Genomic DNA, 20,916 nt, shown 5'->3' with positions numbered 1-20,916 from the left:
TTGTTATTAAATACATGTTCCATAGAACATAACATTCCACTATAGAAGAATTAGAATAGTTTAATAATTTATTATATACATTATTCGTATAGTTAATTACAGCAATAGGTACATGCATTCATTTTCTATTCTATATAATACGAATAATAAAATAAATAATAATTATAGCCAAAAAAACTGAAATATAATGATTAGGTAGCTAGGTAGGCAGTACCTACTGTGGTAGTAAGGTACATATACATAATTATGAAAATTATATACATACATACAACAGTATTACTATGTATACGTATAAGGAAATATACGACATAAATGTGAAAACTCCGTTAAAAAAAAATCACTTAGCGTTTGTAGGGTATTATTATTGTCTCTCTCCGGGTAAAAAAAATAATACTCTACTTATATGTATATATGACCGTACCTGGCGATAATGTTAGATAATATCATATTTTGTGAAACGGGCGGATGTGTGTTCGTCAAACATAAAAATTGTTTTATACTTTTTTAAAACAATAAAAGTATAGCCAATCCTAAATAGATCATTATACCTTAACAATATTAACACTATTTTTATTTTGGAGTTTCGATATTATAGTACTTATAATATTGGATTAACATTTTAAAATGTGTTTATTTATGGGGGCTAATCAAACATTTTATCAAATGGGCATTCAATAATGATCCAAAAATTTCAAGGTTATTGACATTTTGAAAATAATATTAAAAAAAGTTTTTAAATTTTCTTTGGTGACGATATAAAATACAAAAACTATTTTTTTTAACCATAACGTGATTGCTATAAACTTATAAATAAGTTCAGTTTGATCTTACACAATAAAGTTTAGACATTATAATTACATTTTAATATATAAGTAAATTTAGGTATGTTATGATTCTCTTCGCGTGACTATATTATATGATTATTTAAATATATCGGGCCCAGAATGATGAAATAATACTTCTTAATATTATACGTCCAACTGCTGCCAAAACGATCGCCAAGACGCTGACAACGAGCTTGAATGCAATCGTTTGAACATGTCAAACATGGCTGCTGTTGTGTGGAGAGGGCGGATCCCCCCTCACGACCCGTCACTGTGCGAGGCAATACGAGCTGTCAGTCAGAATATAATATCGTTACGACTTTTCTACTGTGAAAGGGCAAACAGCCATGCGTATAGATACACATCATACAGGTATTTGCATCAATGATTGGAATATGTGTTTAGGGGGGGGAGGGCAGTGACAACGGTGGGATTTGCGAGGCCTTATTATACATTTCAAAAGGCTCTAATATAGGCATGAAAAATACCAAAAATTATAATCATAGAAGTTCTTTGAACACCTTAAACTTTTTTTATATTAGTGGAGGGTGGGACCTTCAGAAAAAAAGATAATGTTTATTATTGCATGTTTATAAATTATAAATAATTATACTATTAGTCTATATGTTATTACCTACTTTCAAAAAAATGTACGTATATACAACTTAAATTTTTATTTAAAATTATAAAATATAATTTAATACTGAATACAAATAAGGTATACTCACTTTATTAGTTATAATCGGGCTTGATAGTTGATCAGCAATATCGCAATCTCGTAAATAAAGGTATTACGTATATAAAATATGGACCACGGTCCACAGTGGAGGTTACAGCTAGACCTTATACCATGGTTGTGATATATGTACCTAGGTAAAATGTTTTGTAGTGCATTCGAATATTTGCGAGCTTCGTCACGGATTTTGGCCAGTTTTCAGAGAATTACTAACCTATTAAAAATTAAAATAAAACTTACCTGTCAAATGTGTATATTTTATATCTAAACAGGCACATATACAGGGTTCAACCCCCCCCCACCCAAATTGTTTTTTGTTTACGTGCCTGCATCCATAGCCCACAGGTTTTTCGTAATATGCAAGACGTTATTTTAAATTTTTTAGTTGTACATAATGTAGTGTATATAATACACTGCATAGGCCAGATGCGGTTTGTCAACCTATATTATACACGTATGTTCTATTATAGTATAGTTATATTGTTATTAATAATTGATAGATTGAACCAATTTTTATCAAAAACTAATCTCATGTATTGTATTATAATTTATAATTATTACTATATCATTTAATTGACGATTTCTAGCTACTATTAATTGGTCATTATTTATTTATTTATATTTATATTAACGGGCGAAGCCCTACACAACAATTTAAAATGTAAATAACATATATAGGTTTAAGCATGATAATAATTCAATAATAATAAGTTATAGCTAGGTAAGATAAAATAAATATAAATATAATACAAGTAGTAACAATAATTTATAATATTATAATTATGACTCATGATAAATGGTGCTCTCATTGACTAACTGCGTCATGCGGTCTATTGGATTATCTCTGCCATAGTTGATAATGTGCGCAGGAACTACGAAAAGGACATGGTGTCTAGTAGGTATATTATGAATATGTTTGTAGCATAAATATCTTAAAATTAATATAAATATGTATAAAAGTAAAGAAATAGGAGTATAGGATATTCTAAAGTAAAATAATTTATTCTGTATTAAAATTTTATAAATTAGGTATGTAAATATTATGAATTATAAAAAATTATAGTGTTTTTTTGGTTAACCAAGTCAACATTTCTATTTTTGTAAATATTAAAATCTATATGGTTTAATTTTTATAAATAATTCAAAAATTGAAAGTATTATTAATTTTCACAAAGATGTTAGATACATATATTTGAAGACGTGTTGACAAAACTTGACGTGACTTCACTTCTTCAAGAATTTCCAATGATATTTAATGTTTTACCTTATATTCGTTTCGTATTATATTTATGTACACTATTGATGAATAATATACGTCAATTAACATATATAATATCTAAGTTGTTATAATTGCATCTCAAACTTGCTTAAGTTGCCGCTTGTTATAGCTCGATCGTTACATTACACTATTATTAGAATGTAAGAATTTTATTTATTATTGTTTTCGTATATACGAGCGCCATCTATGTATTGTTAGTCAAACGATTACTACCATAAAAGTATTTATAAGCATTTTACGCGGTTATAAATTTAGCCACTGATATCGTTGTACCAGTTTTTTAATAATATCAGTATTATTTTGAATATATTATGCTTATGCATTCGTATGTAAGAATTACATCTTATCAACGATATTACTCTCAGTTTCATTAATAAATTTAAGTAAAACATAGAGATGTTACCCTTTTTTAAATAATATAATTTTATAATATGATCGAGTTATTTGCTATTACTTATTATAGTTATTACTTTAATATATTTTTAGGTACATCAAATATTAATTATGTTTAATGATATGCAGAAATAACATTTAAAAACAAATACTATCATAATATTCATAACATATTATTTTTAATAAAATAATATAATTTATAAAAGTTAAGATATTTGAAAAAAATGTATATAAATATTAACATTATTTATTTTTATTAATGAACAACTGAATTAATAAAAATATATTCTTTAATTTACATTAGGTGTCGAGTGGGCCACTGTAATGGATGTATTATATTATTATTGTACCTATAGGTAATGTACGAAAAACTATTCTGAGGTTTAAACTGAGACAGTCTGTCAGCTTATATCACTCGATTTTCCAAAATTGGAGTTTCATAAAAGTTTCCATTTTCTTAATTTTTTTCGCTTTTATATTGAACGTTTCCACAATTTATTAAACAAAATGTGACTGTAAATCATTTATGTATTGCCACCTAGTTGTCCGATCAGTGTGTTTGAATACGACTACCGGGCAAAGTATTATTTAACTTGAAGTATAGATAGCGCTCCATGTTTGAATTCGGAATCGGCAATATCAATAGCATTGCCATAAATAATTAAAGAGGCAAGGTGGATATCCATCTTGAGAAGAGGTATCTATTATCTATAGTACCTATCTACATGGCACATGGGTAGTGGTGACTCTCAACTATAAAAAAGATATCAAATGTATTATGAATTATTGTATTTTTGTTCTCAACACTCAAATACCTTTTTTTTTTATATATAAATATACATAAAAGATGCACACATCCTTAAATAAATACTCTACACTCAGATATTCGGTTAAAAATGAGATGAAAACATTACGTTTTTAGTAAACCCTTATAATTTTAAATCCACATTTGTATTGTAATGTTTGACCTAGCATTTAAAATTCATCCGACGTCGAGGACGTTAACTCATATTTTAAATACCAATTAAACTTACTGATTATGCGAGGAATACTAGTGGTCCTAATAGTTTATAGTAACATAATCCAATATTTACTGATGATTATTATTTATTATATATTATATTAATTTACATTTCGTACACGATATTGATATCAGATTGAATTTAGGGAAATTAAAGTATTATTTATTATTTAAAATGAATAATCAATTTCAAAATATTGGTTTAATTTTCATTAGATTTTTCAAATAGATAATAATTAAACGTTTTAATAATAATTTCATGCTCAAAAAACATCAATACCAATATAATATCAATTTTTATAAAAAATTAATAATTTATCCATCTAATATTTAAATGTGTGCATATAACTTATGATACTTATACGAATATAACCAATATATTAATAAAATGTATTACATTTTTTTTTTGTTTTAGCCAACAATTTGGCTATCAAATAAAATAGTATAATGATCAGAAATGAAACTAAGGCGTGTTGGAAAAAAGTCATCATTGGAAACAAATTGTACTCAATAGATATAGGTACATATTATATACTAGCTTATAACTATTATTAATTATTATAATAGATTTATGCTGACTTTATAACGTAAAAGCTATATTTAGTCACAGCATATCGTTGCGTATATTATAATCCTATATATACTTTCGTTATACATTATGGGCAACTGGCTTTAACCATGGGTTTATGCAAATGAATTCTAGTGCATAAAATCTAAACACCATTACTCTAGCTGATAGGATAGTTTTGGATAAAAAAAATTGCTTAAGTGATTACTATTTTTCTTTTTCACATATTTCGATCGAGGTTAGGCAAACCAACAAAGGAATGTACAGTAGGCGTGTATTATGTTAGGGGATCTTCCAAGTGAATCAAGCAATTATATTTGTATAGGCTGTATTAGTGCTGTATCTTAGTGCATCGCAAAAAATTATGACCAGTTTGTGCCCCAGTTCATTTCAGTGGTTTATACAAGGGGTGACGTAGGGATCAGATCCCACTATTGGCTTTTTATTATTTTTTATTTTTCCTTACATTATACAGTATGTACTATAATGTAATTTTTTGATATTATGATCTATCGAACTACTGAACTTCTACAATTTTGTCAATACTGATTACCATTATGATTTTATTTTAGTTTATTTGTAGCAAAGTAATATTTATTTGGTCGAAATGGTCAATGACGACAATGATTAAATTTTATTATAGCTTATTTCATTATTTATAAAGATAATTCTATTTAATATATAATATGTATGAAGGCTCGACTAAAAGGACTAGGCCTCCACTGTGAGTCTGTGTTTAAAATGTTATCGGATATTATCGTTATTATTAAGTTATGAGAAATGAGATCATTATCGCTACGGGTTAAGTTCTCCGCGTATACATAGTGCATAGTATATATCTATCATTCATTTATCTGAAATTTAAAAAAAGAAACACTCACGGAATTTATGAAAATGTATTTGTTACAAGAACGGCTAAATGGCCAAATACTTATGGTATTTTATGGAAATATTCAATTACAGCAAAAAAAATTTTAGACGGACTAGTAAAAAAAAAAAGAAAACTTGATTTGTTAATCTAATTACTATTTATTTTATTTATATATTGTATGATGTAGCATTTTATAATACTAAAGCTTTGATTTTATGGAGTATTGGAGGTGGATAATCACAGTGTGTTAATGTGATTTTTGAATCAATTCAAATTATATTCATTGTTCTTTATTTATTCCTATATTTTACTACCAAAGTTTTGAGAGATTGAGATTTTCCACTTAAATTTAGCTATGCCGTTTTCTTTTTTTGACCCCCCTCCCCTTCAGAAGTCATGTCTACGCCACTGGTTCATTTAGTATTACTCATAATCACGTAGAGGCAAACTTGAAATACACCAAAAATTAGTTTTTCTTTTAAGTTTTAAATTATAAAGTTATTACTCGTACATAAATTATTAAGGTTTTTGGTTAATTTTTCAATGACACGATCTTCATAAAATTGGTATGATAGATTATTCGTTCTGTTTGATATTTTCATTATAATTTCTTGAACGAATTATATTTTTCTTTTTTGACCAATCAGCAATCACATTTTGTTAATTTTATGATTAGAAGTTTAAATCAAAATAGTTATGTCTATTTAATTTTTTTTTAATATTTCTAAGATGTTCTAGAATATTACTTTTTCCTTATATACTCATAACTACGTCTTTAATTCTATCATTTACCAAAAGAAGTAATCCAGTATTAAGAGTTTTAATTTTTATTGAATTTAATATATTGTATTATAACTATCGTTTTACATCAACATTTAACATTTTATGAAATCTTATTTTATAACTGTTCATAATATTATAAGTTCTTTACTACGTTGGCTGAATAAACCTACCTATTCGACGATATTGTGGTGGTTATCTCAAAAATAGTGCATGGACTTACAACGGTGCAAAATAAATCAATATAATATTATAGGTAGGTATCATTAGGTTGTAAGTAACGGTCCCTTATACACGGTAGCACATTTGTGGAAGTTTCTCGTACGATCTACACACTTAAAAATACGTAAAATTAGTCTTTTACGGAGTACGGCGAAATCGTCAAAAAGTAACAAAGGCCAATAAAAAAAAAATATCGAAAATTTCGCGTTTTTTGCGCGTAAACTGTTTCGACAACACTTCTAACAATGCGTGTAAAGTTTCGAAGTTCAAAAACAAATCTTTCACCCCCAAAAACCTATACACGAGTTTTTTCAAAAATAAAAAATGGTTTTTCGAAGCCTTTCGTATCAAACATTTCGATTTTCGTAATTCTAAAAATTTGTTTAGAAGAACCTACGGTCCCTTATTATGCACACTAACACATTTGTGGAAGCTTCCTGTACGAGATACTCATCTTTATCTAATTGAAAAAATGTTTCATTTCTATGTGCAGTTAAATTATTGATTAATTATTGTTGGATGAGTTCGTTTAATGAAATAAGTATGGTAGAAATTTGTTTTAATGTTGTATATAAATTTATGAATTTTCAGATTTTCTTATACTATAGACATACCTAGGTTATATTACACATCATGTAATAGTTCTGTATTGTTCATAGCCAACAATTTTTTTTGGTCGCTTCAAAATAGTAAAATACATTTAGTCATGCTATCGTTGTCACGAACTATTTGTCAATGAATAATCTGTGCTTCGCCAAGATATATCTCCGTTTGCTATTGTTGGGTGTTGTGTGTACCTACTTAAAATTATTCACAATGTACTGTATACCTTTATTTATGACATTGCAATTGTTAATTTTTTTAATGATTTTAGATATCTGCTATACGATTTAAATCATTTCACTCAAATTACTTCAATCAAAAATAAAATGACTAAAATGATAAGGTCAGATAATAAGCTAAATAATTATAAATCTACAGTTACTAAAAATTCTATTTTCTCTAGGTTTAAACTATATAAATTGTATAGTTTCTCGTAATCATAAAATTTGTTACAATTAAATACGATGCAATAAACTAAACTTCAATTGAATTCGATCACAGCTGTTATTTTTGAAATAGAAATTCTATATTATACTTGAGAACTAAATAAAATGAGCATAACATTTTAGACTGAAACTTAAAATATAACGCGTACAATATTGTATTAGACAATAAAATGTATTTTTGCGCTTTTATCCCATTATATAGAGATACAAAAGTATAAATCTGCACTTTTGAACTATATGAAAACATTGGCGAATTTGGCTAACCTGACCTTGAGTATCACCACTATTGATAGATCTTATTATATAAAATAATGGACCATAATATATAATATTATGTGAATATAATAACTTTATAAGTATTATTAATATAATAAACCAAATATTAAATATAAAAATAATGAGTATATAGTGCCTATATACTTAATCATACGAATGACTCGTTATTATTAATAACCGTGATTACGCGTATACTCGTTTTACTATCTCAATAGTTTATTTATATATAAAGTTTGTTCGGTATCAATAATAATCAATAACAATTAAAGTATTGCCGAAATTCCAAAAGTCCAAAAAGGGTCAATTTATTTTATAAAACAATATTTCAATATATGTTGGTCATCACGGCGCATTGAATAACGATGTTAAAATATATTCTGCTTAAAATTCAGAGCATCAAAACTTAATGAATTTTTATCATAATGTTAATCCTTTAAAAAACGATTGAATTCAATAGCGTGCGGATAACATATTGGTTAACGATAAAGTTTGAAACAGATAACGTAAAAGAAAATAACAAACGATTGAAACATAATAGACATTAGACAATAAACGAAAATATCATTAATTATCAGTTTAACATAAAATACTGTTAGGCAGTACCTAATTTAACTATTTTGAGATCCAAAATAGATTTACCTATCGTTTTTTTCAAACATATATTTAAAATTATTTGGGTTCTTGTTATTTTTGTAAAATTGTTACTTGACTAGTCCTAGTGACTTTTAAAATTAAATTACATTTATAATAAAATATAATAAACAAAATAAATGTGAAAAGAAGTTTAAAAGTATTTTCCTTACATTTAATAAAGTTACATCCAATTGGCCACTGATTCTGAGTATTTCATTAAGTATCTACTACTATAGTTTCTTTTTAATTAGAACTTAATTATTAAATGATCAAACAATAAAGTCTGGGTGTTAATGGACAGAATTTAATGATTTTTGCTATGGCTAGTGGCTTATACTCATTTTATTATTCGTTTTTTTATAACAGTATACTATTATTTATTATAAAATAAAAAAGTAATAAATACAATATACACAAAAATATTATTATCCACTCGAATTATGAGATAACAATGATAACATGCTACTAAACTAAGTAATATATGTATGGGGAAAATAAATATATTATATTTTAATCTTGTTTTGTCTTTCTTTAGTGGAGTTGTAAATTGATATTATTATTAGTCATTAACTTTATCGACAATGTCCAACTCTGATATGACAAATAATTATTTTAAATTTTGCTGTGTGCAAAGATAAGATATTTCTTGTGTTCAAATCAACACTTTTACTACAATTCGTTATTAATATATTATTAATACTTCGTTGATAGTACGAGCAGAATATTTGAAGGATTTAAACTTTAAACTTTTAAAGTGTGTAGAAGTCTATAGAAATGCTTTAAATTTGTTGTTATAGCATCAAAATGCATACTACAGTCAAGAATTTATAAAATATCACTGGTGTGTTTTTAATATTATAATATTTATATGCATAGTATATCCCATTTGACGTCTTATGATACTAAACGGCAAACTACCTACTAAAACGAGTAACAACTAACTAATATTAAAATAATAATACTTATTAGGTACCTATACAGTTCGTAGATACTGGAACGGAAGCACTGTCGACGATGTACAAAAGTACAAAACAGTCTTGTCTCGATTCCCACGTGGCGACGACAGCGGCAATACTATATATATATATATATAAATAAAATTATATTATACAACTATTATTTAGCGGGATGCGATATACAAAAACCGTGTTGGACATTTTGTAACACGCCATATAGCAGTTGCCCTTTCTGCAGCACACGGTCCTCCGTATACACGGCGAGTGTAAATATATATATTGTACACCAATACTCACACAGTATCCCGCCGTATATTTATGTATATAGACGTCTCTATATGTATGATGGATCGGCTTGTCTTCGGCAGTTCGGCAGCCTTTGTCGACTCGACCGGCGGTGGCGTACATAATACGGTATGCGGTATACGCTATATATATTCGTACCTCACGGGTGTTTTTTTGATTTCTTTGGCAATTTCACCGGCCACGAGTACGCGTCGCGCCCGCGCACAATGAACGCTATTATTGCGCGCGTTTTTACCGATTGACATGTTTTATTCTTATCCCGCCCGACTAGGAGGATATAGTAAGTAAAATATACATTGCACGCGCGTATAACGTATAATACTGCACGGAATCCTTTTCGATCCGTCCCTTTGCGACAGTCTCTGCCAAACCCACCCCCTCCCAGCCAAGGCCGATCAGTCAAATTTTTTCAAGATATATTTATATATATATACAGACATTGACCCTTATTTGCGCCCTTCGTCCGTATCATGGACGCGTATTTAATAGTGAACATGTTTTTTTTAATATCATGCTAACTTGAGTGTTCCGAGCGGTATAGGATTATTTTGGAAACAGGCAGAAACACGTTTCCAATCCAATTCATGAGCTGGACTCGACTCGAATACGTTATATGTAGTAGCATATAATATATTGTATTCATGTAATATGATAGTCACTCATAACTGTTTGTTAGGTTACCGGAAGAATCCGATGGGTTCGAAGTTCGCCCTTAAAAAAGAAAATTGCCGATAAAATGTTTGTTTACCTGTTTATTAATAGATACGTATAATTTACACATCACAACAAATTTTAGTATTACGATTTTGATAACTTCTTATTATAATAGTTGATTAATTATGTTATAGACAACGTAGATAATATTTTTTATAATCTATGCTTTTTCTCCACGAGCAAGAGAAAGAAAATTACATTATCAATACATATGACAATGACTACAAAGTCTTGTTATATGATTTTATTATTTTATCAAGCTTTATACAATTTACATGTTAAGGCGATAAAATTATCAAATTCTGTAAACAATTGTATTATTTAAAATAAATTAATCTATTTGCTTTTTACATTACATTATATTTGTCGCATCCACTTAGTGTAATCGTATTTTTCATGAAATGGATATCCATTTCATGAACAACGATCATATCGTGTAAGTCAAATTTTAGTTCATGAAATGGACATATATTTTATCCATTTCATGAAATGGAAACTCTTATTTTACACTTTGTGTAATTTTTTTAATTAATTACATCAATAGGTAACTTTTTGTGAAATCGAAATAATAACATTGATACGAGTACATTTTATTACATTTATATATATATTATTTATATAAATAATAAATTATTACTTATTTTTACAAATACTAGAGCTATGGCAACGACTGTTGCATTTTACCGAAGCTTTAAAACAAGCACAACGTTTTGATTCACATTGGCGTTTACAAATGCAACTTAAAAAACCTTGTCCCCCAGAAATATGAGAAACTGTTTCACGTAATGTAAGTTCTTTATCATTATTAACTTCGGTAATTTTTAAAAAATTAGATGTCGCGGGTTTTAAACTTGCTGAATTGTACCACCCTTTTACTAAGCCATACTGAGTTCCGAGTTGGTGAAGTTTATGTTCGTTCTGATTGACAATAACTGCAATTACATTGGCAGGATCTGACGGTCCTCGATCTACTTTAGGTACTGTTATTAAGACGCAATCGCCAATTTGTAAATCAGGAACCCTTGTTTGGCTGACCTAAAGACAATGATATTACAATGATTTTAAATAAAAAATAGATTAAATAGGTACAATGATTTAAAAAGATACCTTTAACATGATTTCAGCTGCTTTTTCTTGTCCTTGATATCCAAGTTGACGTTGTTTGTTTATTTTTTCACTAGTTTTACATAAATCACAAATAATAGTTTCGGCAAATTCAACCTCAGTTAACATTTCTGTATTGCAAATACTACAATATGATGTAATCTGTTCTTTTTCATGTTCAGGTTGAATATTATTTAAAATTTCTTCAAGATGTTCTTCAGTGGTTAGTTTTTTTATTATTTCTGATGGAAGATTTGATGAAGACAATCCAATTTTCGGATCACATCCAAATAATGCTTTATACGGCGATCGTCCTATTATTCGATGGAAAGACGAATTTTTTTGAAACTGTACAAATTGTAATCCAACCGACCATTTTTTAGATTGGTTATCCTTCATCCAAGCACGAATCATATTCTCAATGTCTTGATTACTTCTTTCAACACTTCCCTGACTTTGGGGATGACGTGGTCGGCCGTGGACTATCGTACATTGTGGCCACAGATCCTTTAATTCCTTAATAATGGAGTTAACAAATTCTCGTCCATTATCACTCTGAAGTATTTTAGGGGCTCCAAATGTAAGAAAAATAGTGAGTAATTTGTTCGCCACTTCTATAGCTCGTTTGCTTTCAAGAGGATGCAATAATAAAAATTTTGTATTGTGGTCCTGATAATTCATGATCCATTTATATTTACCATCAGGTGTTGACTGGAAATCGACTAAATCGACTTGGCCTCTTTCATTGAAATCTTTAGTTACAATTGGTTTGATAACTAGTTTCCGATTTGCTCCTTGCTTGGAATTACATATTGCACATACAGACAAAAACTTTTCTATTGCTGGTCTCGGAATTTTGTATTTATGACCCATTGACATACGTAATTTAACAATTCCACCATGTCCCGTTTTAATGTGAAAATCCTTAATACGATCGTACAACTCTTCGTATGGTACAACGTACCTGTTAAAATAATTAAATTAACAATACAGAATACAAATTATAAAAAACAAATCAAAAATTACCTTATGTCTTCATCTTCATCAGTTTTTTTATAAATCAAAAACTTTTGATCTGTAACGCACAGGACATCATATGTTTTGATAAGATAATAATCTCGCCTCTCTTTTTTACCACTATAAAATAATGTAAATTCCAAATTATAAAGAAATATTGTTTAAATATTTATGGTTAAACACACAACTTTATATAACAGATAATGTTATTAATAGGCTGTGAATTTATAGAAAAGTGCATTTTTTTTTGGTGATTGTAAAACATAGCTTTGAAGGTACATAATTTGAATTATGTAACTACGAATCCATCTATGAAACTTTTATTTTGCATATTTTTGCATTTTTTGACGTTTTTAATTTTTTAGGTCGTTTTTTTGCATTTTTAGGTCATATTTTGCTTTTTTAGTATTTTTAATCAAATGCCATGAATTGACTTGTTTGAAAACACTTTTTTTTATTTTACACAGGCTGTATATTATGTCAAATTTATATATTTTATTAAATAATATTTTACACAAGTCACAATAAGCTATATACGGGTAAAGATAACGATTCGATAAAATAAGGCAATTGCTAGACAACTAGATAAGTTATTGTGGTATATCGTTTATCAGTCACGAATTTCCAGATTAAGTTATTAGTAGGTAATTTTTGGCATTTTATATTCCTTTTTTTTGCATTTTAAGTGCATATTTTATTGCATTTTTTTGATATTTTAAATGCATTTTTAAGGTTTTTTAGTGCATTAAATGCACAACCCTAGTTATTAATTATTTTTATATATACAATTAACAATAAAATATATTTTTAATTATTATTAAAATTATTTTTATAGTTTATTATAATATATCGTTACGAACTCGCGATGTTATTATAACGGGTATATGGATAGCTTATACGCCTTTGCAACGCCGTAGCTTGTGTGACATTGTGAATCGCTCATAAAAATACCGGTTTCCCGTATAAATTGTAGGCTTAATAATATTAATATACGCGTAATAATAACATCACGACAGCGTAGCGGCTATAGATATAGAAGCTTATGACAGAGACAACACTGCGGGTATAGCGTCCTCTTAATTCCAAATAACATAAAACAAAATAGTTTTTTGAAATACAAGCCCTGATGGCTGATTGTTATAATTTTATTTGAAGTGTAAATATTTTGTATATTTTAACAATTACTTACATTTTTATTTTGGCAGCTAATATTTCTTGAATTATTAATTGAACCTCATTTTGGGTGGGTGGTTTTTTCCCGGGTTTGCCTACATAGTAGGCATTTAATTTTTCATAGTACTCAGCAAATGAATCAAATTCCATTTTATAAATTGTATTCCTCGTAATAACGTTAATATACGGCTCGCATAAAGTCAGAGAACGTACTGGCATCATATAAAAATAAAAATAAAAACTTTCCAGAGTGCTATTACACTCATACAATTGATGCGATTATTTATCGATAACAGGTGTCGATAACATATTACTTATTAGTATAGTACAGTAAGTTCTACAATACCTATTTAGTATCTTAATGCTTACAATTTAAAGATACTAGATTCGTGTACTCGTATCAATGTTATTATTTCGATTTCACAAAAAGTTACCTATTGATGTAATTAATTAAAAAAATTACACAAAGTGTAAAATAAGAGTTTCCATTTCATGAAATGGATAAAATATATGTCCATTTCATGAACTAAAATTTGACTTACACGATATGATCGTTGTTCATGAAATGGATATCCATTTCATGAAAAATATGATTACATTAAGTGGATGCGACATATTTACGTTTTACAACCTACCAGATTTCTTATTCCTCGTCCCGGTTTATTTTTTTTTAAATTAAAATTAAAATTTATTCTTGACACAAATACAATAAAAATGTTGTGGTCATGAATATTTTTAAATAGTGTTTAAATATATTAATTCATCTTTGTTTCACAATCATCTTTACAATGTTATGAGTTAATGTCAAATACATTTTTTTTGTATAATACAAGTTATAATGGACGTCGTATACATATATTATCAATTAATTACTAAAATGACTTAATTATTATGTCACAAACTGGTCCACTGACGAAAATTACCACATTGATGCCTGATAAAAAAAATGCCTAATGTATATTGATTATAACAAATACATTTTTTGTTAAGTAATTTAATTTATTTTTATATGAAATATAATTAATAAAATTCAAAACCCTATTGTAAAATTAATTTATGGCATGTAAAAATTTCGATAATATATTTTTGGTTTTTATTTTGGCTACTGATAAAAAAAACTCAGAAGGAACCACCTTGTATTCAATTTTCAATTGTTTCTATCAAAGAACAAAAAATGTTTTCAATATACAATATACATCAAACAAATTTAAAAAACAGCATACTCGCTCTGCTGTATAGTAGCTATGTGTCAAGCGTAACTCATCATTGACTATACGGAGTGATTCTTTTATCATGAACTACTCATTATTTCATAAAGTATTCATGTTTTTGAAAATATTTTTTCCATTGTTTCAAGTTGTTAAAAATCAACGTTTTTTAAAAAAATTATATTTTTAAATATTTTTTATCCTTAATTTTTTTATTTTTTTTTTACTTTTTTGAATGACATTATAGAGTTTTAATTTCATATTCCAAAGCAGAATATTTTTCTGAGTATTTTGATACATAAAAATCGAATTTAGGGCGAGTAGTTTATGATTTATACATATTTAAAGTTTAGACAAGCGAAGTAGGTAAAGGACAAACATTTTGCAGGGTAACCCCATACCACTCCATTCAGCAAATCAAAACTTTAAATACTTATAACTCATAAACTACTCGTCCTAAATTCGATTTTTATGTATCAAAATACTCAGAAAAATATTCTGCTTTGGAATATGAAATTAAAACTCTATATTATCATTCAAAAAAGTAAAAAAATTAAAAAAATTAAGGATAAAAAATATTTAAAAATATTATATTTTAAATAAACGTTGATTTTTAACAACTTGAAACAATGTAAAAAATATTTTCAAAAACATGAATACTTTATGAAATAATGAGTGGTTCATTATAAAAGAATCACCGTGTATAGAGATACTTAATGATTCCATTATTCAGAGTATAATAATGATATGAGATTACACATTCAAGTGGGTCATTGTTATGACTATATTGAATTTGAATTAATGATAAATCATTACGCACCAAAAAATTTTGAGCGAACACTCCATATGGATAATTTCTAATTATACATTTATATCGCTATTATTTAGTTGTTAATATAATAATCTCGTTTTTTATATCGGTTAATTCTTGCCAAAAATTATCAAATTTATTATATTATTCTTAATTGTAATTATACTAAACATGTATTTATATCATTAATAATTGTGATTAGCTTTTTTAAAAATATTTATCAATAATAAATACACACTAGTTATAGTTTATATTTTTTTTACTCAAAAATAACAACATATTTTCAATAAAAATTCAAATTAACATGAGTTTAATCCAGGGTTGTAGAATATAAATATGGAAAAAGTTCAAAATGTGTTAATAACAGTTATAACGTTTTTATTATTTTTAAGTAATATTTGTATAGATTACAAAGATATTCAATGTATTCTCTAAGTGTTTCATATTTAAGAATTACCAAAGTCAAGTAATTGAAATTTGTTGTAATAGAAAATGGAAATATATATGTATTGTTATACTGCTAGTATATTGAATTTGCGATAAACGAACAAATCAAATTTCTCAAAAAAAAAAATGTCTACCTCTTATTTTACTTGAGTCTCAGCAGTAGCATCAACTGAGGTAGCAAAAGTATCGTTTTAAAATCCCAGAAAGGACTACACTATATTACATTAGTTATTGAAAAGCATTTATTTTGTTATAATCAGTGGTTACTTAAGGTTTCAGTCAACATTATTCACGATCAACATATATTTAAAACCCCATTACAGACTATAGTGTAACAGTATTATTGTATAGACTGTAAGTGGTTAAATTATTTTTCGCACGCGTATTTACACATTACCGGAATAGGAATAAAATATTTGTCAATATTTAGCTATTTCCGATAAAATGACGGATTGTTTTTTGTTCACGACTAGTATAGTCAGTATAGATATCAAATTCTTAAAGATATTATATCATTCTTCCTTATTATATTTAATGCTATCATTCTTCAAAATAATTTGTTACCAAGTTATTTAATGATAATTTTAAACACAGTTTTATTATATTATGAATAAATTAAATGAAATATATTATTGTTTTTTAGTTTTAGTGTAAATAGTAGTTATTATTAATTCATCCAAAATCTTTATATTACAAATTATAATACATAAAAGAAAAAAAAATTAGATCAACAATTATAATTTGTTATAAAGTTGGTTTTCGTAATTAATTGGAATGTTAATTTAACACGTTATTAATTCTTCACGAGGCAATGCTGTATCGTATAAAAGAAGTTTTTTTTATAATTTTATAATATTATTTATAAATTATAATGGGATAGTAACCGTGGAATACTTCAGATTGAACTCTACTAATCGTGTATTATAAATAAAGAGTATACAATTAACAATATTACAATGATTTGTATTTTTTTATTTTTTTTTTTTGTGCGTGAAGAGTGACATAAAACAAAGACACTTTTATTGTATAAAATTGCATTCATTTTAAAATTCGATAGTGGTTTCTAGCAAATTAGATTTAGATTTTAGCTGGTATTTTTGATTCCTAAGAAGTTAAGAATGCATACAATTTTTATTTTAAATATCAAAAGTATGAAAATCGAATTCAACATTTTTCATTAAATGATAATACAAAACCCTAAAATTATAAAAGAAACATTTTCATTTAAAGTTCTGATTTTAACAAAATGTGATATTTATTTATACATATAACAATATACGTAAATATTAAAAAATATTCTTAGAAATAGTGGTTGACACAACGTTTCCACTAAGAACAGTTTTTTGTATGAAGATGTAATGAATTATCATTGAACTAAAATTGAATCATATATTACTCCATGACGAAGTACTTTTGAAATTTAACACACAGCAACTCCCTTTTTTTAATTCATTGAATTTACACTACTTAAAAAATCGTTTTTTTTTTTTAAATTTATTATCTTTAAACAATGCTTGAAAATTAACTGCATTTATACTTTGAGTAGTCTAAACATTGCTACTATAGTTATCTACCTACTTAGTCTGTAACACGCTAAATAACACGTACTAAATACTAATATTTATAATCAATGGTACTACATTACAATATAACGTTTTCAATTAAAAGGTAATACACTGCATTCTAAAAGTCCTTTGGATTATTTTTACATTAGGTTGTTAATTGTAACAACCATAAACGTATAAATATTTTATTTACATAACTCGATTCGGAAATATATTCGCGTTGTATATATGTACAAATCCTAACGAAACATTTAAAAAATCTTAAGTACATTGGATATGGTTTATTTTATAGTTTTATACAGTGAAGGATATTTAAATAAATCCGTTAAACTATATTTTAAACTTTACCTATTTTACTATATTAAAAGTCAACGTTTGGCATTTTAAAATTTCATCATGATACCTATAATAAAATAAATATTATTCTAAAATTAAATACCAATGCTTTCTTATAAGATATAATAAAAATAATTAAAATTAAACGCATTTTTACTTATAAAACGTTATTTGGTATCGCTTGATGAACAATTGCATATAAAACGATCTTGCGGATATTTCTTTATTCGTAATAATATAGACGTATAGTTAACTATCATACGATAAATTATAAAAGACTTACCTAAACTTATACAAAAAAATAAAAATCTTTAACCTACAAGTTTTAATTATCATTAGAATAGCGTTAAAGTTTAAATTAAATTAAAGTCTTAATGTAATTTGGATTACACTTTAAATTGATAATTTTTCTGATATAGGTATATCGTTATGCTAAAGAAAAACAATTAAATGTTTGTTCGGTACGAATGTATAAAATGTGCGATTATCTATAATGGTGCCAAGCTGATCCATCGTCATATCCAGGTATATTTATATAAATGCGTATATTACAATGCATTATTATTATAAGTATATTATCAAAACACATCACGTGGTTGCATTAAAGAGTTCGAAAGTTCGAACGCGCTCTTGCAAAATACATCGCATGATGAAAATAACGCGCGAAATAATGGTAGTGGTAAAGGGGCGAACGAAACGGCGAAAAAAAATATGTAATCGAAATAACCGAAAAATTCTCTCAAAAATATAACAATAATAATAATAATAATAATAATAACATAACAGACGGCGTCGTATGTATAGAACACGATAGCTCTATAGGTATATATACATATATTAAACGTACTATATATAGGTGGGAGCTGTTGGCACGACGTGCAAAGGTCGTAGAGCAGTTTTGACGTAGGTTTTTGCGGGTCCCTGTGTGTATATGGAAAAGTGTGTGTGTGTGTGTAATAATAATAATAATAATAATAATACACACGCCACTTTCTGCGCACATGCACTGGGTCGCCCCCGGGGGGAAACTCTCGCGGGCGCGGGGTCTCTCATAATCCATCATTATTATCAGCCGACTGCCACTCACTGCCACTGCCTGTTCGCCCCTGCAGCCCGCAACCTCCCCCGATAACGCCGTGACCGGCGGACCCCCATTGTGTTTTATTTTTACTCTTTTTTCCTCTCTCTCATTTTTTTTTTTATACTTCGTGTATGAGTGTTTCACCCTCCCCCCCAAACACTATCGCACCCTCCCCAAAACTATCCGAGACACTCTCTCGCACTCACCCGACATTCTCCAACGAAACATACTCTCTCGCTCTCTCTCTCTCTCACTCACTCTATATCGACGCGTATACAAGGATAAAGTCATCCGCACGTCCGCGTGTGCGTGTGTAATATATATGTACATAATATACGCGAGGCGTGCAGACAGGCAGCAGGGACACATAATGGTAGATTAAAATGTCCGGTCCCTATTGCTTGCTTTCGGCCCCTTGCGATGATCGGCCGACGAGAGAGTGGCGAGTGGCAGAGGAGACGAAAAAGTGGTCCGTCGGACGATGAGAGTCGTTCAATTCTCGCTGCTCGATCTCTATTGTCCACGGCGACGGCGTCCCTTCGCTCGTACGCCATTGGCAGGAGGCGGCGTGTATGCGTATTATTACATACACGTATAATGTATATACATACAGATTATTTATGTGTGCGCGTGTCTGGTTAAAAATTTGGCCTCCGGTCCCTAAACGGAGCGGGCTTGAAGAACGTTTTTGGCACCTAAACGTTTATATATTATAACCCATATATATATTATACATAATAGATGCATCCTGTTCAGGTCCATCGCCGATTGCAAGACGTTGTTTATTTTATCGAGTCAACCGGTGTGAAACAACACGTAAATATCATACAAATTATTATAAATTTTTATTCGTAAATTCAACTGATATTGTACATTTGTTACTTAATGTTAAATCTATTATTAATACTTAAAAATTATAAAATGTTATAATATTATGTTCTTAAATATTAAGTCTTTATTGTAAATTTATCTTAGTTGTATTTAAGCCTTTTAGGCGTTTATATCAATAAATAAATAATGCGTGTTTAAAACTTTCGTCGTCCAAAAATATGTTTACCTGAAATAATGCGATGTAGTCGGGTATCATATACACCTATAGGTACCTAATATTTTTTAAACGTAAGATATTAATTTTTCCAATCAAGTTTTGTTAAAATTTGTTACTTTTAATATATATATATATATATATATATATATATATTTATAAATTATTAAATTTTTTTTCTTTACAGCAAAATATCACTGTCGTTCATCGTCTTGGTCTAATTATATATACTTTAAAATGTTGTTGCATAAATATAATATTGAACTATGAACCAATATAGCTTATTAAATAATACAAACCTTTAAAGTTTTTCGCTCCATTTTTTGTCATACTTTGAAACATATTTATAAACTTTATTATTTTCTCCCTTAGTTTTTGTAATAACTTTGTGGCCTATAATTGCGAATAATGTAATGTCTACACGTCTACAATCTACAAATTACATTATTTATACTATAGTATATTACAATTCTGTTTTTCAAGAATTTATTAGACCATAAT

The 20,916-nt window shown here is 27.7% G+C and overlaps 1 protein-coding gene across 1 annotated transcript; it reads right to left on the bottom strand.

Annotated features, from left to right (window-relative positions):
* Positions 1-11,261: 11,261 nt before the first annotated feature.
* On the bottom strand, positions 11,262-14,072 carry LOC132918924 (KRAB-A domain-containing protein 2-like). The gene is made up of 4 exons (XM_060980283.1): positions 13,939-14,072; positions 12,759-12,869; positions 11,736-12,696; positions 11,262-11,663 (listed from the first exon to the last, which is right to left on the bottom strand). Exons 1-4 carry the CDS (start codon positions 14,070-14,072, stop codon positions 11,262-11,264), a joined length of 1,608 nt encoding a protein of 535 aa, XP_060836266.1.
* Positions 14,073-20,916: the final 6,844 nt, after the last annotated feature.

The sequence above is a fragment of the Rhopalosiphum padi genome, chromosome 2, assembly GCF_020882245.1.
Source record: "Rhopalosiphum padi isolate XX-2018 chromosome 2, ASM2088224v1, whole genome shotgun sequence".
Taxonomy (NCBI): Eukaryota; Metazoa; Arthropoda; class Insecta; order Hemiptera; family Aphididae; genus Rhopalosiphum; species Rhopalosiphum padi.
The sequence above is the reverse complement of the archived record's forward strand: the minus strand, read 5'-3'. Positions and strand labels throughout refer to the sequence as shown.